At 40.2% G+C, this 25,818-nt stretch overlaps 1 protein-coding gene across 1 annotated transcript in view; it reads right to left on the bottom strand.

Annotated features, from left to right (window-relative positions):
• kiaa1109 (KIAA1109 ortholog) overlaps positions 1–25,818 on the bottom strand; it is an 81,954-nt gene that overhangs the window by 54,814 nt on the left and 1,322 nt on the right. Inside the window, exons 2-32 of the mRNA XM_062397240.1 lie at positions 24,291–24,426; positions 22,775–22,891; positions 21,815–21,893; positions 21,654–21,718; positions 20,812–20,986; positions 20,272–20,353; positions 19,917–20,110; positions 18,290–18,369; positions 17,951–18,101; positions 17,480–17,636; positions 16,898–16,976; positions 15,488–15,579; positions 15,213–15,330; positions 14,231–14,386; positions 12,835–12,932; positions 12,387–12,571; positions 10,512–10,618; positions 10,145–10,374; positions 8,449–8,667; positions 7,951–8,088; positions 7,125–7,301; positions 6,607–6,735; positions 5,666–5,785; positions 5,211–5,536; positions 3,996–4,246; positions 3,488–3,728; positions 2,792–3,283; positions 1,044–1,317; positions 777–914; positions 580–650; positions 262–435 (exon numbers count right to left, since the gene is read on the bottom strand). Coding sequence (XP_062253224.1) covers positions 262–435; positions 580–650; positions 777–914; positions 1,044–1,317; positions 2,792–3,283; positions 3,488–3,728; positions 3,996–4,246; positions 5,211–5,536; positions 5,666–5,785; positions 6,607–6,735; positions 7,125–7,301; positions 7,951–8,088; positions 8,449–8,667; positions 10,145–10,374; positions 10,512–10,618; positions 12,387–12,571; positions 12,835–12,932; positions 14,231–14,386; positions 15,213–15,330; positions 15,488–15,579; positions 16,898–16,976; positions 17,480–17,636; positions 17,951–18,101; positions 18,290–18,369; positions 19,917–20,110; positions 20,272–20,353; positions 20,812–20,986; positions 21,654–21,718; positions 21,815–21,893; positions 22,775–22,891; positions 24,291–24,396 — 5,021 coding nt within the window. The 5' untranslated portion in view covers positions 24,397–24,426. The remainder of the gene's footprint in view (positions 1–261; positions 436–579; positions 651–776; positions 915–1,043; positions 1,318–2,791; positions 3,284–3,487; positions 3,729–3,995; positions 4,247–5,210; positions 5,537–5,665; positions 5,786–6,606; positions 6,736–7,124; positions 7,302–7,950; positions 8,089–8,448; positions 8,668–10,144; positions 10,375–10,511; positions 10,619–12,386; positions 12,572–12,834; positions 12,933–14,230; positions 14,387–15,212; positions 15,331–15,487; positions 15,580–16,897; positions 16,977–17,479; positions 17,637–17,950; positions 18,102–18,289; positions 18,370–19,916; positions 20,111–20,271; positions 20,354–20,811; positions 20,987–21,653; positions 21,719–21,814; positions 21,894–22,774; positions 22,892–24,290; positions 24,427–25,818) is intronic.

Raw genomic sequence — 25,818 nt, 5'->3', positions numbered from 1 at the left:
GGTACACAACCTTATTGTTAACCCAGAAGTGTTGGCATTTGGAAGCACAGTCAGCAACATTTTAGAGCCTAGCTGCAGTGTGCATGGGGATTAAAAAGACTTTAGGTCAAAAAGCAGCACCAGACTAAAAATAACTTATTATGTGAGTAAGACTGGGAAAGACATTTTCATATTTATAATCAGGATTTTTAAACTGAGATACTGATATTTTATGAGAGCTGAAAGAACACACAGAAAAACAATATGAGGCCTGGTGGTTACCTGTCCAGTGATTCAGCCACAAGGGGCGTAAGAACCACATTGACGGCCCCCTTCACCTCCACAATGGCAGTGGTCCTAGTCTGAGCTAAAGGCTGCTCCAGAGTCCAGTCGTCTGTTGTTGTGTCCTCGTCTGTGGTCTCCATGGCTCTCTTATCCAGGGGGGTGTATGGTGTGCTGTGGACAAGCAAAGACAACACTTCTGATTCTGCAGCACATTTAAAGGATCAGTCACAGCTGCTTGAAAGAAGCAATTCATCATTCAGATGCACCTTTAAGTGGTTTTATTGTAAATTTAAAAAAAGAGGTAATTTTAAATACCTGTTATTCTCTCCCATGAGCTGAATTCCTCTGTCCAGTAGAGAACTGGCTGACAGGCCCTGCTTTATTACCTGACATGCAGAACAAAGATAATGTATTTAAGATAGCATGCTTTTAACAGCTATTACCAACACACAATTCTAAAGTTTATAAAAACTGTATACATGAAATACCAACTTTCATCATTAGTCACAGACCTTAAAACTGGGTACGGAAAGCTGGTCAAAGGAGGCGGAGCTCTCTTCACTGGTGGGCGTGTCCAGATCTAAGGGACGGTGAAGAGAAGACTTGGAGGTCCTTTTATTGGTGGGTTGCTTGACCGACCAATTTGTGACCTGGCAGAGCCGGGAAAAAAGTCAATGAAGTGACAGTTTACCGGCTGTATGTGTGTTTAATAGAAAAACAAAAAAACAACAAATGTTCATTAAAGATGAGGATATGGACCAGAAGTCGAAACAATCTACCTGGTAGTGGGCCAAGTAGTTCTGGTAGCACGCCATGACGTGTGGCTGTCGGGTGACTAGACCGGGTTCAGACGTCTTCTCCGCCTCCACCGAGCTCTCCTCCTCCATGGCCAGGGCTGAGACAAAAGAGGCCTGCGACGTGTGGCTTGGCAGGGGCTGGGGCGGGAGCGGCGGAAGCATTGGGGGCATCGGCAGCGGGCGTGGCTCAGTGATCAACTCTCCATTGAGAACATATGTGAGGGGACCCTCAACGCTGTGGTAGATGGAGCTCCGGCTGGGGGAGGTCAGAACACTTATCAGTTAAATATGTCAATATAATTGTACTGTTGAGTAAAGTTGTTATACAGTCCCACCTCGGCACAATGAATCAGAGATGATTTAATGAGAGCATTTCTTTCCGCAGCATTACAGCCAATATTAAATTCAGACACCTCTTCTGTGTTTAAGCTCTTTGTTTCACAAGCTTGTGGCAGCAGAAACGTTTCATAAGGCTGAATGGATTATTTGTGTTTGTGCGGAGGCCGTATCAATCAAAAGGGGTGTTGAAATCAACACAAGGACATTTAGGGGTAATATTCAAAATGACAAGGTAGCTGCGTAACAACACTGAGATCCAATTTGGGAAAAGCACCAGCAGTAAGTGGCTGCCCAAGGATCAAACATCTAATTTGCTTCCACCCTTCTGCATCACACTCATGATCAAATTAAAGCAATGAATGAAAACTGCAGCGTGTTTCACTTGGGGCAAGTGGCTCTACGCGATAAAAATGTAAAACTTGTTGGGTATTAAACGTAAAAATCTCATGACACCGTTAATGTATTCATGTATAATGTGTCATCAAGACATTTTTACAGTCAATGCAAAGTTATTAGCCTGAATCATCAAAAGTTAATTGACCCTGGTGTTTACTGCTTGTCAGGAATGTTCCATGTTTGTGACTGTATTTTATTTTACTTACAATATTTTCATTCATTTATTTATTTAAACTATATTTGTACTTTGATTGTAAACCTTTGTCCTTCGATAATGTAGGCTTTAATTTATTACTTAGCCATTTATTTATTTTCAAGTGATATTTGTATTATTTATTGTTATTTTATATACTGCCATATTTTCAGTTTGGGGGAAGGTTTATTTATGCATGTTAATTGATTTAAATGTATTAAACCAGTAAATATATCTTTAGAAAAAAAAAGATAGCTTGACATTTCTCAGCAGAAGCCCTAAATTTGAACAGAAAAACTAAAAAAAAAGTAAAAATGTGTGCACTCATCACAATCTTAAAATGTAAATCATGCAGGGCCCTTCAGAATGGCCCTTTAACATTATTCATATAGGGTAACGCTAAAGCAGCCTGGCATTAAATCATCTGCTGTTACACAGACAAAGTAGGAAACTCTCTGATGTAACTGTGAACTATGTCACCTCATCTACATATATTACTTGTTCTTGCAAGGTGTTAAAGTTTCACTGTATATACCATGGTAAGAAAATGGATGCTTATCATACCATGTAAATGTGTTTATTATGGAATTATGGAAAAATGCTAAAGAAAAACTGTAGCTGATCAATCACATTTCAGGTGTGGACACTGTTCCCCTGGCCCCCGCACCTGGATTCCACCCTTTAAATGATCTGAGAATCATTGGCAGATTTGTCCACAATCAAAATAATCATCGGTTCTATTGTAATACACAATAATTTAAAAGAGCTGGAGGAGAAATTTATCCTATACGTATCAGCTGACCTGTAGTTCTCCATGTGATACGGGGGCTGCTGTGGCTGCTGCATCTGCTGCCTCCTCTTCTTCTTGCGGCCTGGGTATGTCCCTGGACCCTCATCAGCGCTGCTGATTGGCTCGAAGTCCTCAGCGGCAGAGAAGTAGGCCTCGCTGTCGGCCACGGACATGCTACTGTCAGCAGAGCGGTACTGATGGAAAGTGTTGGAGTCTGCTGAGGGCGTGAAGGGAAAGGAGCCGTAGCTTCTGCGCTGCCGGGGTGAATCCAGGACGTTCTCATCACTGCGTGAAACCTCGCTGCTGAACTGGACGCCTCCAGACAGCACTGGAGGGGGCTTGTCGGTGAAGACGGCAGCTGAGAGGCTCTTGGTGCTGCCCAGCCGACTGGAGTGTACAGAGGACTGACGCTTGAGAGGAGAGCAGAGGGGAGAGCGAATGGAGGAGCGGTCCTGGGAGCTGTTGGGGGAGACTGGTGAGGCTTCTCGTACTTCCCCTAGGGTGCTGCAATATAACAGGAGAAAGAATTTAGAAAAAAAACGTTTAGAAAAAAATTACTGAAATGAAAAATCAATGATTAGGTAAAAAAAAAAATAACCTGCCTTTGATGCCATACAGTGGCTCCAATATTCTCTCCCGACTAACAATTACATTTTTAAACTCATTACATCACAGAAAAAAAACAATGAGTAATTCTATGTTACTCACTCAGCAGGGCTTCTGCCGTTCATGGGCAACATGCGCTCCTCTGTGCTCGGTGAGGGTGTTTCCCTCTCCCCGGCCAGCAGGGGCAACGCAGCACTGGATGAACTGTTTTCTTCAGATGAGGAGGCGGAGCTGTGGCAGCGTTGAGGTACCTGGAGACTGAGGTGCTGCTGACCACGCCTCTCAGGCAGCTCAGGAGGCAGGCGTGGCGAGTGTGTGTCCGTTTTCAGTCCAACAACTCTCCCTGAGAAAACATGCAGAGAGCACTCTTTAGATAAATGCTATCAGATGTTAAATTTAGAGAGTAAAACAAAAATAAAAAGTAAGTGTAATAATGCACTTATTTCAAATATTCTCATGTAATAAACCCCCAGGAAGAAAAGAATAAATTGTTTTAATATCAAACTAAACCATTGTGGATCTTAAGTTATCATCGTTTCCCACAAGAAACCCCCACAGCAACTCCAGGAGGAGAACCATTACTCGGTAGGAAATCACAGCGGAACTGTACCGTCCACTTTGGGTGTTTCCTTTGTAATGATCCACTCCCCAGGCTGTAGCAAGGACTGGCCATAACACATGTCTGATTCAGAGCTGGAGGAGTAGAAGGCAGAGGAGGATGATGGCGTCAGCTCCTCCAGCCTGAAGAAGTCCAGGCCCATGTTGGTGCCTCCGAAGAACCTGCAGCCTCCGAGGCAGCCGCAGCGGTTCCTGCTGCGCTTGATGCGGATGCCGGCCTCTTCTGGCCACAGGAACCAGAGTCTGAGGATGGGAGGGGAGGGGAGGAAACAAAAGGAAGAAAGAGACCAAAGAATAAATAGGGCTGAAACAATTAATCAATTAAGCTATCGGTTATTAACTACTTAATTTATTGCCAATTATTTGAAAATCAAATATTCAGTTTGAGTTGTATTTTAACAGCATCGTCAAAATGTAAATATTTACTGGTTTCTTTGCTCCTAATGAAAGTAAAGTGAATATCTTTGGTTTGTGGACAGAAGAATACAATTGAGGATCTTGGGGTTTGGGTAACAGATCGGCAGATGTAGTGGAGGTTCTGTGAGGGACTGGATCTCTGTTCTAGTAGTCTCTCTGAAAGTTTGAACAACTTACTATATTTTATCTGTCAAATGACTGGTATGTTTGTGTTAGTATCCCTGTCTTGGTTAACATCTAATAATAATATCAGTTAATATGTTTGTGGAGATGCTCAGTTATCCAGGCCTTGAGATATCTAAGTGCTAAAAAACTGGTCAACTGGACTTAAAGGGTTAATTCACAGAAAAAGGAAAATGCACTCAGGGGTTAGCAGTGTTGCAGCCAGATTTCAATACAATTGAAGTGAATGAGACCTTTTTTTCAGTCATAAAAAACAATGGAAAACTGCATCATTTAAATCATGTTTTAAGCCTAAATGACTGAGGTGCTGCTGACCATAAACTGCACACAAGCTCTGGCCCCAGGGCACGTGTGGGATGCGCGCTCACATTGCAACGTCCGCTAGAAAACATGTTGACTTATAATTATGATGTGAACATCAGAATGGCAATTGGTGACTCATTCTACAGAGGTCCACTGAAACAAATACAAAAAGGAAATAAAGATGAACAAAAGTGACCGATGAGCTAAAAAATACCACAATGCTGCAAAGATGCTCTGGGGTAGTTCACATCATGTGAGGGGAATTTGGAAAAGAAAAAAACAGGTGATGTTGTGAGCTTTTTACCTTTTGGAATGAGCATCATGTAGTTCCAGAAAATGCCTCTGGACTTCACATTTAGCTGGGTGGTCAGCGGCCAAGGCAATGTCTGCCGTGATGAGGTTCAGGTTGACTGAACCTGCCTCTAACCAGACAGAGCGTCGCAACAAAGGGGGCTGACCGAGACCTAGCGGTTGACCCGGACCCTGTCCGGCCAGCTGCAGCCTGGTCGCCTCACTGTGCGGCTGCTGCTCGATGTACTGCCGGATGTTGACGTCCTGCACCACAGCACTGATGCCCTCTCCGACTGCCTGGTTGTGCAGGTTGCAGTTGGCCAAGCGAATAATACCCGTCTAGGGAGGAGGAGAGAAAGGAACATTTAAAGATCTGAACACATGCCAAAAATTAAACACATTTTTTAATGGACATTAAGTTAAACAATATATCAACTTTAAAAAACAAAACTAGTGGGTCACAATTACTTTAACACTGGCAGCACAGCCGTGTTCAACAATGAAGAGATCAACTCCGTCCACAGCCAGTCGTGTCATGGTGTACTTGAGGTCCTCTGATGTGCGACAGTGACCTGGCAGGCTGCTCAGCTGAAAGACAAAAGACAACCACTGTTAGAGGAAGTAACTTTTCTGTTCTTCCAAAGACGGCTTCACCAATTTATTCTGACTTACTTTTACGCTACATACCCTTCAGCCACAGCTGCTCAGCTGTCGCAAACTAATGAGAGCTGTATGGCAGGTTTGTTAAAATATCCTTGTTGGGGTTCACATACAAACAAGACATTTTGTGACTTGTTTTCTCTCAACTCCATTCCATACATCGTGGTGTGGTCTGTTATGTTGCGTTGTGTATGGCTGCTGTGAGTAGATCAATAGTTTTGTGCTCCAGGCTGTTGTTCCATTTCTTCCACTGTATAAAAATTGGCGTTCTGAGTCATGCATCATTAGAGAAAGGTTCACGGTGGTTTATTATCTGAATTCATTTGCACATATAAATTTCACACTGGACACTTCTGACTGAGATTTAATTATGATGTTAAAAAAGCATTTCAGCCATAATGGGCTAATTTACTAGTCTGACTAGGCTGTCCAATTTCCAATGCTCCCAAAAATGTTACCGACAGATGTGTCCTCAAGATTTTCAAGAGGTAATGTCGTCACCAAGCTTCAACTTAACAGAAGGGCTAATGGCACAAGTGATAAAACCAATGGGCATTAAAACTTTCTCCTTGTGCCCAACTGCAGCTTTGTTGCTAAGCAACAGCAATAGGGATGGGACAAGCTGGTGATGCTGATCAAGAAAATCCTCTGTACCATCTCAATTCGGTTCAGCCTTTGTCTGCATCCTGTAGACAGTGTCCTCTGAAGGAGGCGGATCCTGAATTGGGACACAGCTTGTGTGTTTGTACCTTGGCATCACAGATGCGACGGTCAGCTCCATGCTGGCAGATGACTGAGGGTTTGGGTTGTTCCAACTGGAACTCTCGGGACACCACGTGGAAAACAAAGGTTTCACCCCACTCTACTATACTGGCCAGCTAATAATCATAATGAAAAAAAAGAGAGAAAAACGTAAAAACAATAAAAAAATTAATAAAATTATAACATTTCTTCTGAACACAATTAAGTGAAAAAAATTGCATTTGTAGCTGGATGTTTCTTTGAAAGAATTACATTGTACAGGTGATTCATAAAAGAAGTTGTCTTGTGACCTAAAGGTTCATTGATATAGTCGTACTAAAAGGCTGCACGTACATACATTCGATTTCACACACACACACACACACACACACACACACACACACACACACACACACACACACACACACACACACACACACACACACACACACACACACACACACACACACACACACACACACACACACACACACACACACACACACACACACACACACACACACACCTGTGGAATAGTGACCCTTCCGGTGAGCCCCCCAGCCTGCATGTCAATGAGCCAGGCATACTCCAACGTGTCACTGCCCGGAGGAATGCCCTGAGCAGAGAACATGGCATGGGCCCTCATCTGCAGTCCAGACAGACTTAGGTGGCCGTCCCTCAGGACACCGTCTGCTGTGGGACGCTGTGGGCAAGAGAGCATTTCATCAAACACTCCCAGTTTTAGTTTAAACTGGTGCCTTGTAAGGTGTGGGCAAAATGGCAAAAACTGAACAAAAAGGTCATCTGCAGTGGCTGAAATCAATCTTTGATCTTTAAATATGATATTTTATTTCCATAATTATTCTCCACGTGGCATAAATGGAGATTGTTATCCCACTAGAGGAAAGAGATGAGGGCAATGGGTTATTTGACAGGGATTAGAGGAAACAGGATCCAGAGCTTCCCCTAGGATTGGTTTTATCAGCAGGCCATCTGATTCTGTGAGGTTATAAAATGTGCAGCTGCTTATGCAAAGGTGGCTGGTGCAAGTATGGTTCACATAATGCAACACAGGTTTATTCAGGGTGTTTTCCAAGGACAGAGTCACCCTTTCAGTTAACAGATAGAAGAGTAGCCGTTTGCACGATAATTCTTTAGTCTATTAATACTTCAAAAGGTCTCCATACTACTGTTTGACACTGTCTTGTCTTATGTGTTCCTGAACTGCTGTCAGAAAGCTAAGATTGACATTTAGTTCTACACTTATATAACATTTAATAGTTGAACCATGTCTCCACCCTATTGGAGCAAAAACCAGCACCATCAGGCAGCTGTGTAGTTGTCTTTCATACCTGGTAGTTGTCACTGATGAATATGTGAATGGGAGACAGGAGCAACTGAAGCATTGTCTCCTTGTAACCCTTCTTCATCTCAAAACACAGCCGCTCCAAGAAGCCCGATGGACCTTCAGGACCCTCGCTGCTGCAGTGCTGGAGGCAACCGAGAATGTTAACAAACACATAGAGTCGTGCATCCAATGATTTTCATAAGCATAAATTTACATTGATACAAACATTACTTGTAGGTTTAAAGCCAGGTGAAAAGCAGCGACTAGATATCTTTCATCTATTTATGTATATCAAATTCATACTATACAAAGTAACTTTGTGTCTATGTAGCAACAGGTTTTTTGGCATCAACACAGTGCACATATCCATATTTTTGATTTCACACTGCAGTGATAGAACCGTTTCATTATATGTGACAGAACCCTAATATGCTGTGCCTCTACACTGATCTCTCTGACTCTGCCAACCCATTAACTGAACATTGGGAGTCATCCGTCTTACAATTGGAAGTCGGCCATGGACTTTGTAGAGGTTGATGAGCACAGTGATGTCCCAGGGTCGCAGGTCCAGGGGGTGGAGGTCTGAGGTGTCTTTCCGTTCGCCGTCCTCCATGCCCAGGGGAGACCAGCCGAGGCCCGAGGAGGTTGAGGTGGATAACACAGGGCTGGAAACCGCCTCCTCAAAGTCTGTGTACATGTCATCCTCACCAAAATAGTTCTCCTGTGGGAACAGCAGGGGAGGTTTGAAGGCTCTTTGATGGATTATTGGAAACACCATGAAATTTCAATTTACTCGAGTGGATTATTACTACACTAGTAGGACTCTCTGAAAGTGTGTACCTCAGCAAGGCTAATGCCATACTTCACCAAGGCCATGTCCAAGCAGTGTTTCCCGTTAAATATCTTAGCTGTGACGGTCCACCATCTTCTAATTTGTCCTGCCACAGTTTCATACTAAACCAAGAAATATTTTACACTTATCATAATAACATCAATATCTCTTACTTGGTGATGCAGTTTGCATGCAATGCAGTTCACATTATCTCACAAGATCACTCTTTCACTCTGTAGTCAAGGTGTGTGTCACTCATAATCTGTTGCACCTAATAGCAATGGGCATCATTCAGCGACCTTTCTTAAGAATTTTTTTTTTTCTTAAAAACACACTTAAGCAGTTTTAATAAGATTCTGACATTCGCCAATGTTTCTTATCCGGGATTTATTCTTATGTAAGAGCAGAATCGACACACACTGAAGAGCAATCTTGCGCACACTTTACTACTGAAAAACTTATGTTAAACAAATCATCAGTTATTGTTTTTTTTTACTTTAATTCTACAGATTTAAATACATAATATTTTATAATACATAATATTACAAAAGAAAACACATTTCAGTGCAAATTATAATGCAAAAATAGTCAGCCATCTTAAGGGTTTTAAACACCCTTGCGTAATATGAAGTAGTTTTACGACAAGCCCTTTCAATGTACACACACATAGCATTCATCAATATAAGCAAACAGATGTGAAACCATTTAGTCTAAGAATACAACATGAATCTTAGAGTTTTCGTAGAAAACATTTAACAAACATAAGAAATTTCTTAGAATGATATTGGTGAATGAGGCTTAATTTTTGTGCATGTCATAAGCTTCCCTGTTCAAGCCATAGATTGAATAAATTCTGAAGGAATTGTTGCGGAGTGACTGCAAAGTGAAACACAACTATTAGATTCTGCCCATTTATTTGGATCTGCACAAACATGTTGTGGTTATCTTTCCACTCCAAGTTTCATGGTAATCAATGCAGGAGTTTTTGCGCAATTGCATATCCTGCTTACTAAAGCAGTTTTCAGACATGACCTGTGGGTAAAATCTGGAGAATTCGCTACTACCCGCAGTTTGCACAATGCAGCGGGCTGGTCTCTGCAAAGACGTGTTCAATCAAGTGGTGGATCCTTGCTGTGTTCTCACATTGAATTCTCCAGGATTTCTATGGACATTACAGCAGGAGGTTCAGAGAAAGTCCGGAGAAAGTCTGGAGAAACTTCAAACCGTCTAACTCTGACATTTGTGTTCACACATGCACCTCCTCCGGAGTGAAGTTCAGTGCTTGTCTAAAAACCGCTTAACACACAGACAAACAAAATGAGAATATAAGCTTGGTTGGTAGGTAATAATTCAAGTATTTCTTTACCTTGATGGAAACCAGTGCTCGGAGCAAAGGTCCGTAGAGGATGATTTGAGAATCTGGAGAGATTTCCATCTCCACATGAAGTCTGTCAGGGGGAAGCTCGCATGGGTCAGCGGGCAACCGGCTGTGAGCAGCTGAGGAAGTTGTTGCGAAGCGTGGCGGGACTTTGTGGGGTATGGATGTTTGCTCTGGGGGACGCATAGCTGACAGCATGGACTCTTCCATCTCAGACACTAGATTAACAAAGCAAGCAAGTAGTGGATAAGATTATGAAAAACACTGATATATTGAAGATTTTACAGACATTTAAAACTACTATTCTTTGATTAAAAACAACAGTAGAAAACTGATACGAAAGCAGTGCACGTACGTGACTGTTTGAGTTGCTCATCAGCCTTCTGGGGATAGATGGGGTGCCAGGTGTAGTCAATGATGAGCAAGAAGTTGGGTACACTCCAGCAATCCACCCAGCCAGCTCTGGAGTAGGGAAGAAAAAAAAACATATGCACTCAGTACACCGTCAACGTGGGGAATTTCTCATCATTTCAAATAGATTTTCCGGTTCATCATTTGCTTTATGAACCGTTCAGCTCGTAGACCTACAGTAGAGGCAACAGAAACTAAATGGGCTGCAGCGGCAGAGTGAGCTGGCCCACACAGTGTTCGATCGTAAACTCCCAGGAGGGTAAGCAGGTCTCTTGCGGCGTTATATCAGTATGGTCTGTCTCTGGCCTATACATAATAAATGATCTGGATGTTGAGTTATCATTTACAGACTAGTGCACAGAGTATGCATCTGCAGCATCTGTGAACTCTCACTGAACTTTAGGGTGGTGCTGACAAAGTGGCACAAGGTTGTCCAAAATGGTTGCAGACTAAGATGGATGTTAATTACTTTCTACTCCAATGCAATTATAAAAAAAACAAAAAACATGTTCACCTTGTTTTATTTCAATTTTTTTAAAGAAATCAATAACGCAAGGGGAATTGGTCCCTTGATCCAATCAAACCAGGCAGGTAACATTAGCACTCTGCCTCCTTCAAAAGGGGGCAGAGTGCAACCGCAACAGCAGCATCACGGGCGCAAATACAGCTTTATGGATTCAGACATCTCACTGCAGAGACTCTGCCATAATACCGTGTTTCCAGTTAATCATCTAGAATGTGGTGGCCCATTATATTCTAATTGACCCATCATAATGACCAACTCTCAAAATAATAAGAGATTGCTAACTTGGTGTGTGCAGCGCTATTTGCTATGTGTTCACTCTCGGTGATGCACTACCACGAGCTACCGCATGCTCTTGCTATTGTCCATATCATTTTGACAGTCCACCAAGACAGTCAGAGCTCCCAGTTACAGCTGCAGTTATGTCATGCAATGCAGGTCTTGAGTCTCACTTGAGAACTTATCTTTCACTCTTTAGTCTGTGTACCTGTCACCTGGAATCTATTGCACACAAGAGTGACATTGGTGCATGTGCACACCCATTACCGCCACAGATTTAATTAATTCTGTGGGAATGATGTAGTTGACCTTTGCATTAGGGCAGGTCTAAAAATAGTGTGATTATCCTGTCACACTAACACAGTTAGTTGGACGTTGAATTGTCCCAGGAAATCTTGTGATGGATGATATTATTCTCATTATTATGAAACCATTTTATGCCGCTGATAATGCAATATCATAAACATGCAAGCAGGCTACACCCTTTCAAAGTGCAATTGACTTAATTCTTGAGTATACCTTTTTTTTGTATTTAGGAATTTGCCTAGCAGCCAGATCAAGCAATCTTGCAGGTCGTATGAGGCCCGGAGGTTCTCCAATCCTGCATTAGGGTTTACACTACACTCTGCAATTACCTTGACTTTAAATACTTTAAAATGAAATATTTAAAAGAAATAACTTAATTCCTATTATCCAGGTACACAAGTTAATATGGTACTTTTACCTGAATTCATGTCAATTTATTTGAACTTTTACTTGAGCAAAATTGAAGTACTTCCTCCACCACAGCATCTAACTCAAAACCAGCAGACAGCAGCTACTGAACCAACCAAAGCAAGAAAGGTGAAGGTCAGTGGTGCATTTTCTTGAAATTAACACCTAATACCTTTGGAACATTTCCTTCCTACCTAAGCGCTGATGTGAGCCAGTGTTGCGATGGTGAGTCACCCTGCTCTTTGCTAACATGCTCCCTTCTGGTCCCCAACTAGAAAGACATGGTTTGTAGGTTAAACTCACTCTGCGTGGGTGATGTTCCTCCAGCGAGACTTGTTGAGTTTAGGAGGAGGAGCACTGTGTATCTCCCCTGGCATGAACATGTCTGGGGGCAGCTTCATGTTCTGGTAGTCTTTGGCCAGGGTGAGGAGGGGGTAGCGGCTTGGGTGGCACTCGGGCAACGACAGTCGCATGTCTGTGTCCTCAGCCTGAGGTGGACAAAGCGCGTACACATTTAAACACCCACATATATTCAGAGTTGGAGTCAGTTTTAACATCATTGGGCGTGTGGCAAAATCACTGAAGTAAAAATAAATCAGCATTTAACCAATATGAAAATATACAGTCTGCCGTGATCTGTAGAAATATTTTCCAAACTGGAAAAGACATAGCAATTACACTCAATTGAAACATTGACATTTGACAGACATCTATTTTTGGACAAATCTTTTTCATTTCAGGAATGATTTACCTTCAGGATGAAGCGGGTATGGCAGGTGGTTGGGACAAATTCATTGAAAGGCAAAGTGAAGTCTATAATGAGCGTCTCACCGCACGCTGCCAGGTACACTGTAAGAGAACAATCACGCCACTAATTAGTCTGCTCCGCTCTGGGATTCTGTGAAGTAAATACTGTACAACACATCCTGACAGGTGAAGAGGAACAGAGTCACAGAGTCCTGTCGAGGGCTTCAGCATTCAGTGATTGAGATGCATTATGACTGCCTTCATGGCTGGTTTGGAAGTTTGTGTTTCGTTGGGGGTTTAGTTTTGTTTAGCTAATGCTACACTAAATGCTCAACAGTAACCGCATACTATGTCACACTGCAAAACTACTGTATTACTCAATTACATTATTACAAAGGATGTTTACATCAGTTATTCAAATTTACCAATACAAATTATTTCTTAATAAAACTAAATTGGGTGCCTTAAAAATCTATAATAAAGGTGGCTTGTTCGGGGAAAAAATGCTGTAAATGTAAGATGCGTCTCTTTTTGTACTTTACTCTTATATATCCATTAGTTAAACGTTGCATTTCTAGGGCTTTAACACAGGACACATCTGCTTTACACATTAACCAAAGTTAAAGATATCTACCTACTAATGCCGTTAACATATTTTGAACACAAATCGCACAAACGGTTCATCTTATCAGCCTCGCACTTGGCATGTGTATTCTTAAAATTCCAGGGAAGTGCAGTGTCACATTCACTTTGAATTGGACACGTGAAACGTCCAATTATTGCAAGCAGTTAATTAACAGACAGTGCTGTGTAGTGTGGGGAAGACAGCTGGTCTTCAGTCTGCAGACTGAGTTAACATCCCGTCTACATCCTTGGATAAACAGCAGCAGTCAGCAACTCGCAGCCGGCTGCCAATAATATCTGTCTGCCTGATTATTTTGATAATCTTATTCAACACTCATCTCAAATAGCAGTAAATAAGTTATATCTTACAATCTTACATAAACACCACACAGGTGAACTGTAACATAGCAAATTCAATTTCATTCTAGGCAAAATATAGACTATAAAATCTTCACCAAGATATACCAAGTAGGATGAACACAATCTTTTCGAATTTCCTTATGCATTATAGACATTACATAAAAAGCTCTGAACACAATGACCAACAAAAGTGGCAGTACATTCTAAAACTGTTTGTGGAGAACTCACTATTGACAAATACAAATTCTAAAGAAGGGCAGTTTAAAACAGGCAAAGCACTAGTTATTTTATTCCTTTTTAACTATGTGTGCGATTTTGGAAAAATATCTTAAATATCTTGATCTTCACAAAAAATATGGATCTTTTCTTCAATGCACAGTAGAAAGTAACTGCATCTAAAGGGGCCTCATTTTTACCATTCTCTTGCTGCTTGGTGGAACAGTCAATCCAGTTTTGCTGGTTTGCCGCCCAGATCATCTCAAACTGGTGGAAAAGGACCTTGAATTTCCAGGAATAGGGCACAAAGGAGTAGATGTCTGGGGCGCTGTCACTCGCCCAGTCCTGGATCAAATCTAAAAAGAAAACGGGATCAGTGAACAACTTTAAGTTAAATGCCTGAACTTACAATTCAACAAACTATCTGTCTTTTTCTTTTTGTCCGAATGCATTCCTTGAGAACAATTCATCTAATTAACTTCATACTTGGAATGAGTATTCTTAGTGGTCATGGGTAGAGCAATCTTGGCCACGCGATACGTTCAATATGAATTAGTAGTAGTTGATGATCGTGAGTTAGGTAGGGTGGGGACACACAGTTTCTAACTTCACTTCAATGACCTAACACACAACGTCCAGCACACAAGAAGAAAAAAGAAAGGGACAGTATATTGTTGAACTGTTTGAGGAGGACTCGCTCGCTGCATCACCGCCTGGTATGGCAGCTGCACCACCCTGACCTGTAAGTCTCTACAGAGGGTGGTGAAGTCTGACCCCCATCACCCCAGAAATAAACTGCTTTGCCTGCGGCCATCTGGATGACAGTACAGCAGCATCCGGGTTCGCATGGCCAGGCTCAGAGACAGCTTCCTCCCCTTCCTAATATATATTTTTTTTCTCTGTGTAATATTTTTGAGTATGTCTAGAAGGGAGCCTGAGACCCAAGCAATTCAATGCCAGTGACTGCTGTGTGCGATTGTTGTGCACATGATAAATAAAGTCTTGAATCTTCAATCTAATGACAAGGAATAATTCTGAAGTAGCTCCAGAGCAGTAACCCAGGCCAAGCAGACAGTCCATTCTAAACAGACAGGTTTGTAACAGGTGCTCCACTAGTTCCACTATTAAAATGTTACAGGCCAAATGCTGTCATGTGTCCCGTATGTTTGCTGGAGGACTCACCTGTGAAGAAGTTTTTCTGTGCATAAATGAAGTGGTATGTTGCCTTGTACACCTCGATCTCACACTGCCACGACTGAGGCATGTTCCACACCCGAGGGTAACTTGCTATCACATGGAACTGAATTGAAAGCAGAGACAGGTCTTGATTTCACAACTGGCAAAGAGATTTCCATGTGAATACAGCAAGTTTGTTTTGCACCTGCACTTGCACTTTGGCAATAGTTTCAAATGTTAAAGAAAATAATAAAAAAATATATATACTGCCTGCTACTTACAGCTAACATCTCAGCTTCCAGCAGAGTCCTGTACTCCATGCTGCTGGTGGTGTCCACGTGAAGCAGCTGACCTTTGATAGTGGGAGAGTAGCCTGACCACAGAAGCAGAAAAGCAGAGATCAATTTTCAGGAAATGTGACAGAATTCTTGAAAATAGTGTAAATTACCGGCAACACCTCAAAGGCTGCTTATGAAAACTACATTTCTGGGGATAGAGGAGAGCGTTGATTGATGTCTTATCAAATATGATCTGCTCTATATGATAAATTATTACACATATCTCAACATCAGAGGTAAGAATCAGCTGTGTTCAGCTGTGCTATTATGGATATGGATTCAAATGTAATGATGTTTCCGGTGATGTTATGTGATCTTTGGTGTAGAACACTGTACAATACTTAAATATTAATTTCAATTTCACTTGACCCACCCACAATAATCTCATAGAGTAAATTTTTTGTTAGGTTTCCACTACCTTTAAAAAGTGCATGATGGTTTTACAACAATGTCAAAGAAAGACATTTCCTCTGAAATGTCCAGTTTGGTTTTATCTTGGATTTGTTTCAGTCTCTTCCCAGTTATCCCTCAAACTTACCTAAGCCTCCACAAAAACTCAGTGTTCTCAATGTCATTTTTAAACATTCAATAATGACCCCGTATAAATAATTAATTGATTTATAATTTACTTTTGTGTCACCCCACGAAAATGGTCCACTGTACATGGGATTACATGAGACACAATAATGTGAAAAAACGAGTCTAAATGTTGGAAGCTCCTGGATCATAGGAAAATAAAATGTAAATGTGTTGATGTGTTTGGGATAAAATAAGTGGATCCACCCAACCACCCCTCTATGGTGATGGTCGCCTGCAAAGAGCTTTAGCATTTGTTGCATTTAATTGAAAAGAAGTTACAATACTTGTTCAAGATGTTCAACCCCGAATGGACCCTCATAGAAAAATAGGCTGCCAATAGATGCACTGTATGAATGTTTGTGTGAATGGCAAAATTTACAGTAGTGCTTTTTGAGTGTTCATCAAGACTAGAAAACGCTATATAAATACAGACCATATACCATTTAAAGTGACTTACTATATTAAATTGACAATTAACTTGAGGATAGTAGGAGAGAAAGAAAAAAAGAAGGGATAGAAGAGAGATGATAAAATTGGCTATGTAGCAAAAGAAAGATGTACTCTTAGACCCCTTAAAAGGAGATTTCAGCACATTTCCATCTAAATTGTAATAATTCATTGATTTCATTTTAAATACTGAGCTTGGGTCCTTAAAGTATTATAATTATCATTATTGTTATTATCATTATAATAAGCTGATGTGTGCTTCTACCTGAAAAGGATTTGTTCTGGAGCGAGTGATCTCATTTCTGTGAAACATACACTTACACGTACCATTCTCTCCTACAGTCATGGGAATGTTTACTTCCAAGTAGGAGCCGGCACCTACATTCACATGGATGGCATTGGTCTCCTAGTAACAGAGATGAAGACAGAGCAGGGGGGGAGAGAGAGAGCAAACAGATAAATCATAGATGCTGTCAGATTATAAGAGAGGGTGGTTTACTGACTTAAATATCAAAGAAAGGCCCCTAATCGGAACAAAACAAGGTTCAAAAGAGTTTATAAAATGACTCGCCTTCGCTGACTCTACCTATTTTATGTTTTTATTGAAAATGTATTTGTGTTGTTATTCAGTATGCACTCCACATACTTAGCTTTGTGGAAATCCCTACACTGCTACGGGGTAAAAATATGAAAAAGCATAAAACATGAACCAATATCAATAGCTAAAAACACAGTGAGGCATAAAGACTAAGACATGGGGGAAGCAGGGAGAGATCAATGAGAGAGACAAGAAAGAGAGTTAGAGAGGGAGAGGAAGGGGGAGGGAGAGAGAGAGAGAGAGAGAGAGAGAGAGAGAGAGAGAGAGAGAGAGAGAGAGAGAGAGAGAGAGACAGAGACAGAAAGATTCACCCTATTTTTGGTGAAAAGCAGATCGATGGTGGCGTCAGCGATGATGTTCATGCGTAGCTCGAAGGCCTGGATCTGCCTGGGTTTTCCTGGCTGGGCGACTTCTGTCACTTTCATGTCCTGATAATCAGCCGGAATGAAGAACTTCCACAGCGAGTCCCTGAGGAAAGAAGATACAGTGTGTGGAGGTAACTCTAAGGCTGTGTTTGTAAAGGCCAAATCCAAAGTGTGAGCTATTACCTTTCAAAAACAAAAAGTCAAATGGAAAAAACATTATTAACCAATTGTGCTAAAATACATACAAAAGACTGTGCAATGTTTCCCTTTTCATGGTTGACTTTGATTGATCAAATTACAAAACTTTTTGTTTTAATATTTTGTTGAATGATTTCGACACACATTATTGTCAGTTAATGCTGTGTATAATGCTGAGATTGACTAATACATTTTGAATTGGTGTCTTTCTCTACACACCTCTGACGATCGGCCCAAGGTCCGTAGTTGAAGTCAGTTCCTTTTCCGCAGACGATATCCAGACCCCAACACGGAGGCAAATCCTGGAGCTTATCCTCCTCGCTGCATGTTTCCACCTCCTCCCCACTCTCCTGCTCCACAGGGACCAGACCTGCAAATATACACGTACAGAAACACAGACACAAGCAGATGTCAAAGCCTTGCTAACAAACCTAAAACAAAAGAATTAGTGTCAGCTACATTCAGTATAAATTTTGCCATCATCAAACAGTCACTGCCAATATGTCACATTCATTTTCTTTTAATTGTGTGTGATTTTGTGTGTGTGTGTGTGTATACCTGGTTCATCTTGGTAGTAATAAATGTCAACATCATTAGACTGCAGCACCACAAACCCTTCCCCCATCAGTCTGGGAGGTCTACAAAACAAATTCAGAGTCAAACATCACAGCCATAATCTAATGAAATTTAATTTCATTAAAAATAAAAACGTTCATAAATTTAGAAAAAGCAATCATGTCTGTAGCCTAATCTTAATAATTACATTAATGTTGACCAAGCAGCTCCACAGGCAGCTACTTTTTTATTCATTATACTATTGAAACTTCCGATCATATTGATCCTGGCATGAAGAGGCTTAATTAGATTTTTATGAAGCACACCAACTTTATTCTAACATATTTTACTGGGCAATTCAATAAAGCCTCAAGAGATGTCAGGGACTGCTGGAGGTTTAAATCACTGATGGCTTCTTAAAGAGGCAACAAGGTTTTATAGAGTGGCAAACTTAAATCCAGTTTTAATTTCAAAGTCATTCAATTTTAAGTGGGGTTAACCGTTAACAACTTATGACTTCCCCTCCAGTGTTTTACTTGGGGCGGCTGAGGCTAAGGGGGTATAGCGAGTTTTTTCTTCTAACCAGTGGCGGTTTGATCCCTGTCTTCCCCATATGCATGCCGAAGTGCCCTTGGGCAAGATACTGACCCCCAATTTCCCCTCATAGAAAAAATCCCATAGAAGCACTATAGGAATGTGTGTGTGAATGACTGAATGCCAATAAACGGTACTGTAAAGACTAGAAAAAGCGCTATATTAAATACAGACCATTTACCTAATACAGTTAAATTGGCCAGTTGCCAAATTATGCCAGAAAATCTTTGGCACTAAAATTGCCCAGTTCAGGTTCATCAACCCAAACTGCTATTCTATATCCAATAGCCTTAAGCTTTAAGAGGGCAGCAGCTGCTACACTCAGCAACGTAAAAGCAGTTCAGTTAACTGTCGCAGTTGCCCCATAAGATAACATTGTAGCCAATGCTGCTGTGTGACAGTTGCCAGCATAAACATCTACAGCATCTACCAGACCAATTCCAAAATTGTTTGTAATTATCATTCATTTACACACCCACATTTATTAACACAGGGCTTGGGTTGAAAAATATTTGAATTCATTACACATTCACATCGATTATTTGAGCTTTAACATCTTATAAATGTGCCATAAAAATGTTGTACAATCTAGCAGTGAAAGAGAAAGTGAGTGCTGTGCCTGAGTGTGTTTAAGATTCACACCATACTATTCATATAACATTGTAATTGGGAAAAACAAAGAGAGAGAGCAGGGCCAACAGTTATCCATTTTAAATTGAATATTGAGCTCATTTACTGTAGTTACTATGTCACACATGAAACATGACCGGCAAAGCATATTTTGAAGTTCACATTCTTCAGCCAAGAGCTTTAGCAATAAAAGCGTTTTGGAGGAAACAAAAAAACATAATTTGAGAAATGATTTATGGTTCCATGTTGCAAAAACTGCTTTGAATAAATAAAAAGTAAATACTGTGTAATAATGTGTTACATTATATGATTAATGTAATTGGTATTACTTTTGCATGAACTCCATTCTCGTTTTATCAAAACTATCAGTCTTTGAAATTAGGTGATTTCACGGAGTTGTGCTTACTCGTCATTCTGCATGCCCAAGTAGCGAGGACTAGGAACCAGCATGACACGCACATTTTCCAGCGAGCCTTTGACAATGTGCATGTACTGGTCCAGGTGGCTGGATGGAGGCTTGGTGGTGTACGTCAGGAAGGCGTCCTCAAAGTTCACACACAGAGTCTGTGGGAGGTAGTGGTTCCCGAACGCCAAGCGACCCTACAGGAAAGAAAACACCCATGCGGTAGAATAATTAAATCTAATTGCTTTCTTACCCAAACAGTGTCCATAAGCATTTTCAATAATTGGAATCATTGGGTCCTTTCTAAGACCCCTGACCAAGGTCCATGCAATTTTTGTCAAATTTCTGAGGTACTCACAGTGCTGATGTTAACTTTGATGACAGGGATGAGGGAGCGCCATGACGACGTTGAGTCTGGAGTCTCTGCTTTGATGTTCACGCTGCACGAGGAAGGCGAGTATGTGCATTCAGATTATTCAGATAGCTTGTTATCAAATCTCCACACTCCAATCTAGTCTGATGGAAGGCTGCTGATTCTGGGTTTTTTTTCAGCATCTTTTCAACCACATCTTTTAATATGAAGTTTAACAGACATAATTGTGCAGGTGAAGTGATGTCAACCAATTAAGAGAGAAAAAAAGTATCACGCTTATACCAAGTTATATAAACGTCAAAAAATAAATCAACGTTAATCAACCTCTAGTTTTGTGTACTGCTCAGATTGTGGATTACTAATCTGAAACAGGCGATTCATCCAGAAACTTTTGTAGCACGCTAAAGTGAGACAGAACATTTGTCAATTACATTCATTTAAATGTTATGTTAAATGTTAGCGACACCTGATTTAACAAACAAGCCAAAAACTTAATACAGTTTAAATCTGAAGGCTTGCTGGTACCTTTCCAGGGTCTTGTCTCTTTCTTCTCGTCCCCTCTCCTCATCTTTTTTAGGTGTTAAGAGCGTGGGTTCAAGTCCAAAGGTCTCCTGCAGGCGGGCGTAGAGGTCGGTGCGGTTGTAGACGTGAAACTCGAAACCGTTAACTGTCACGTATAGCCTGGTCTCTGCCTTCGGGTCTGATGACAAAGGACAAGAAAGAAACCTCAAAACTTCTCAATCGCACATATCCATCATTCTGTTAATTTTTGTTAATGAAACTGTTCTCTTTTAAAGGATTGGGGATATTTTGAAATATGAATTTGTATCAACAGACCTAAATTGAATCTACTAAACATTTACATTGGGACTACAGCTAAGAATCATTGTCATAACCTGATGGTTACTTTCTTGATTAAAATGTTTCATTGTTTGATCTTTGTGTGAGAAAATAAAGAGGAATGCTTTACAATATCTCAAAGCCCACAGTGATATTATCTTACTTTGTCTAAACATATTCATGTTATTATCTTAGAAGCAGCATATATCCAGCAATTATTTGTCTGTGGCAAACTGTCACCACCGCTTTTAAACATCCTGAAAAACGAATGACCAAAAGAGCTGCAGATCTAAGTTACACAATTTTCTGTAGGTGACTGATAAAATAATTGAATGATCCACAGACAAAAACACACATTATCTAAGAAAAGATCATTAAGGCTTTTCCTAAATTGCAGGATAATTACAAACTCATCAGTTGACTTCATCAGCAACAAATTATATAACAATCTGTAGGAATCTAATAACAACACAACATTTTATTACAGATTTCCTTTATTGTGCAAAGGATAATCACAGACTGCTCACCGTGCTGTTTCTGTTTCGGGTTATACATTTTCCACCAGCGAAAGATAAGAAAGCCATCCTGTATCCTATTACACAGACAAAAAAAAGTATTCTGTCACACTGCGAGATTATTGGACAGAGAAAGAAAGAAGGAGCAAACACTGCAGCTCAGGTCAGGTTACCTGATTGACATGTCCTGGTTGATGAAGTAGACGTCTCGGAACATGACTTTTCCCGACAGCACGGAAAAGGAGAAGGAGCCTGTGGAGAATATGTCAGATAATGTCATCATTAAAAATATATAGTAGTGTTCGTCATACTGACTGAAAAAATACAATATAAAAAATGTTATGTTTGAACCGGTATAAACTTGATCATCCTCACAAGTCAGCTAATTTCAATGTTAGATTAAAGATGGAAATAGATGGTTGTGTAAGTAAGACCCTGGCGGTAATAAAAACTCTGCGTGTTGCTGGGATCTTCTCACATCATTTAGGAAAAAAGATCTTAATTAGCATCTAATTGTACAACAAGTAGGTCACAGACGGTCGCTGAGAAAGAGCAGAAACACATGATTTCCTTTTGTGAAGAGAACCAGTCTCTCCCTGATTTAATTATTTCAGGTCAAATGAATGACGACGCCTGAGTGATTCGAAACGAATCACCTCAGCTAACACTTCCTCCTGTTCGTGGTTTTATTGACCTGTCTGCTGTCAGACTAAAGACAGGATATGTAACTCGGCCTAAGCCAATCTCGTGAGAGAAGCTTGTTTTGTTTTATGTTTAGTGCTTCCTATGTAAATCTATGCAAGAATTATTTTACTCAGTTCTGGCCTAGACAATAAAAAGACAGAGGTTAAAGCATAAACACATTAAATCTGTAAAGTGATTCAGAACTTTGCTATTTGGGCTGAAGGTTTGTATCATCACACATTTTCCACATTCCTCCGCTGAATTCATGGCCTCAAGGTGCTTTACAAATTAATTCCTTTGTCATTTGTGTAGAGAAATTCAATATGCTGTTGGTTGTAGTGTGTTGTGCAGGTCGGGCTCTGTGGAGATAATCACTGAGAGAACCTGGCTCATTATTAAATATTCAGCAGTCTGAGTTAACTGTGTGATGGCGCTCCTGATGAACACACCGATGTGAATGTAGCCATCCTTGTAGAGCCGGTTTATGATGAGTGTGAGGATGAGGCCAATGTTGCGGGAGTTGTAATAAGTTAGATAGATGATCCATCCACAGGACAGAATGGTGGCTGAAAAAGAAGGGAAAAAAACACGGTCACTATCAGTTAAACATGATTAATCCTCACAATAACTGAAACAAAAAGTTTTCATTATGTTCCTGCCATCACTCTCAGATGACTACAGGAGATAAAGCTAGGGTTGGTAATCCTCGGAAAGCTTAAAAGAGCAGGCTACACTTTGAAACATGCGATAGATACAGATATAGCATAACACATGAACAGGAATGAACCTGCACTGCCTGACAACTGCTCGAAACTGACTTTTCCATGATTCCCTTGCTAACTTCTAGCCATCTTCTTATATTCCATGTGAATGACTTATATATTAATACTGTTAAAAAACAAACTGTAAGCAGTCCTTCGAATGCAGAGTGTTGCATGTTATTTTTAAAGACCCATGTACACAGAGGAATTCCAACTAATAACATTATTATCTTATCATTGTAAACTGATTCTTTCATATCTGTGCAAACAGCTGGGTTTCAATGTCACACCCAATGTTGTTAAGACTCACTCCTGTGAGCTATGCAGTGTCATTGTCCTACTGAGAGCAGCACCTGGATTATAGCAATAACTGGAAGATATAATTTATCATTTTTCAATTGAAAGATACTGGCAGGATAACTTGAAACATATATACATGAAAATCTTTCTGAGAGGACATCTCAAAAACATTAGGGAATATTAATATTTTTATCATATCAACAACCTACATCTTAATACAACAATCTTCAAATATTTTTAAAGAACCCATTTTAAAATGATATAGAATAATCTTTTATGTTTGACTCAATAAATTTGAAGGCTACTGAAGGGTAGCACACTCAAAGCTGATTTCACATGTAAAAGCAGCACAACATCCCTTTGGTATGAACCTGAAGAGAAAACATGTTGGAGCCATTCTTCCTCTTCATCTTCTCTCTATTTACTGGAGGATCATAAACGCCTTTGGCTTTATACCACATGGATGTTGTGCTGTTGCTTCCAACAATTTTTTATATTATAATACATTTTTCCAGTTTTACTTATCTACAATTTAATTAAAATTATTCATTATTCACGTCCAGGTTTAAACTCAATTTAAGGTATCTTAGATTGGAGTGAATTAAAGGTATTTTGAATTTGGATTATGATTCCTAAGTAAATTGTTAATATCTAAATCAGAAATTATCATAATTAATTTGCAGATCTTTAATATGCAAAAAGAAAACAGTATTGTATAAATAAAACTAAGTAGCTTTTCGAATAAACTGCTGGAAAGGGTCAAATGCAGCTTTTGTCGAATAGATTAATCGAAAAGAGAATAGACAGATTAATAGATTATCAAAATAATCGCAATTGCAGCCCTTGGCAGATTATTTGAAGTCTCATTAAAACATCCATTTCTTATCAAGTGCAGATTTCTTACCAACAAGGAGCCAGATGAAGTTGGAGTTGTGCTTGGTTAGAAAGTCATCCAGGTCCCCCAAGGTGGGGAAGGTGCTTTCATTGTTTTTGGCAACATACCCATCCATGGCTACAGGCTCTCCGTCGGATGTCTACAACTAAAACAGACAAATGTCAGACTGCGTCAAAGGGCACAGGAAGAAAATGGAGTAGAAAACAAAAACACAAAAAGAACAAGTGCAAAAGAGCAAAGAAATACAAGCAGGGAAAGTTTCACAAGGAAATGTCTTTCATTGCTTCAGCTTTATTTCCAGGAAATAAATCTAACTGAGACTTAAGTCTTACAAAATGGTGACAGATTGAACAACAAGAAATATAAATATAAATAAATCCACATATAATACAATTAAACTGTTTCAATATCACATAAATATAAAAGAAATCCCTGAAAACCAATGAGGGCGCTTTCATCTACTGATATTCACATAATATCTTAACACAGTTAATTTGTAAAGTACTCGCATACCTGAGCAGTGGGACCTTAAGCTACAATGTCTGCTATGTGTAACACATGACCCCAACCAGCTCCAGTGAATATCTGCAGCTACTTTACGTGTCATGAGGACATGCATTAAGTGAACTTTGCTTCTATGGAAAGGATTATTTCATTTTATCTGTGTATGTTGGGGGCTGTTGAAAGTAGCGTGTGTGTGTGTGTGTGTGTGTGTGTGTGTGTGTGTGTGTGTGTGTGTGTGTGTGTGTTTGTGTGTGTGTGTGTGTGTGTGTGTTTGTGTGTTTGTGTGTTTGTGTGTTTGTGTGTGTGTGCAGCTGCATGCTCATGCTCAGGAGTCGAAACAAGCTTGAATAGCGTTTACGACACCGACTAACGCACACTAACACAAATCCTCATCTAATCCACTGTAAACAACGTTGGCAGTAAAACCTCAGATGGAAACACAGCTTGCTCTCTCTCGCGCTTACAAGAAAAACAAACAACAAAAAGTTCAAATGTTCTGTTTTTAAAGTTAAGACTTTACATAAAAAAATGATTATCTATAAAAATTCAGTAACTTAACACATGATCTGTGTCTCACATGGACTTAACACCAGCTCCTAATCCAATTCTGTTTACACACTGATTCGCTCCGTCTGAATGAGTAACAATAAAGATCCTGCTTTCAAACTCAGCTTTTAAGTGATACCTGTCTGACATTAGTCATGAGAGCACAGATTATGCTGCCATCCCAGAATGATCACCACTGTCAGTGACTCAGACAACACCTGTCGTCAAACTAACATGAGGACAGTTTGGAGAAGTTATAAAAGTATAATAACTACAAACTGCACTAATGTATTATAACTACAGACACTAGACAACTAGTACAGACACTAGATAATAACTATAGGCAATACACTAAGATATGATAACTACAGACACTGCACTGATGTTTAATAACTACAGACACTCGATAATTACTACAGACACTAGATAATAACTACAGACACCACACTAATGTATAATAACTACAAACACTAGACAACTAGTAAAG

The sequence above is a fragment of the Platichthys flesus genome, chromosome 10 (assembly GCF_949316205.1).
Source record: "Platichthys flesus chromosome 10, fPlaFle2.1, whole genome shotgun sequence".
Classification (NCBI taxonomy): Eukaryota; Metazoa; Chordata; class Actinopteri; order Pleuronectiformes; family Pleuronectidae; genus Platichthys; species Platichthys flesus.
This window is presented reverse-complemented; position numbering and strand designations above follow the sequence as displayed.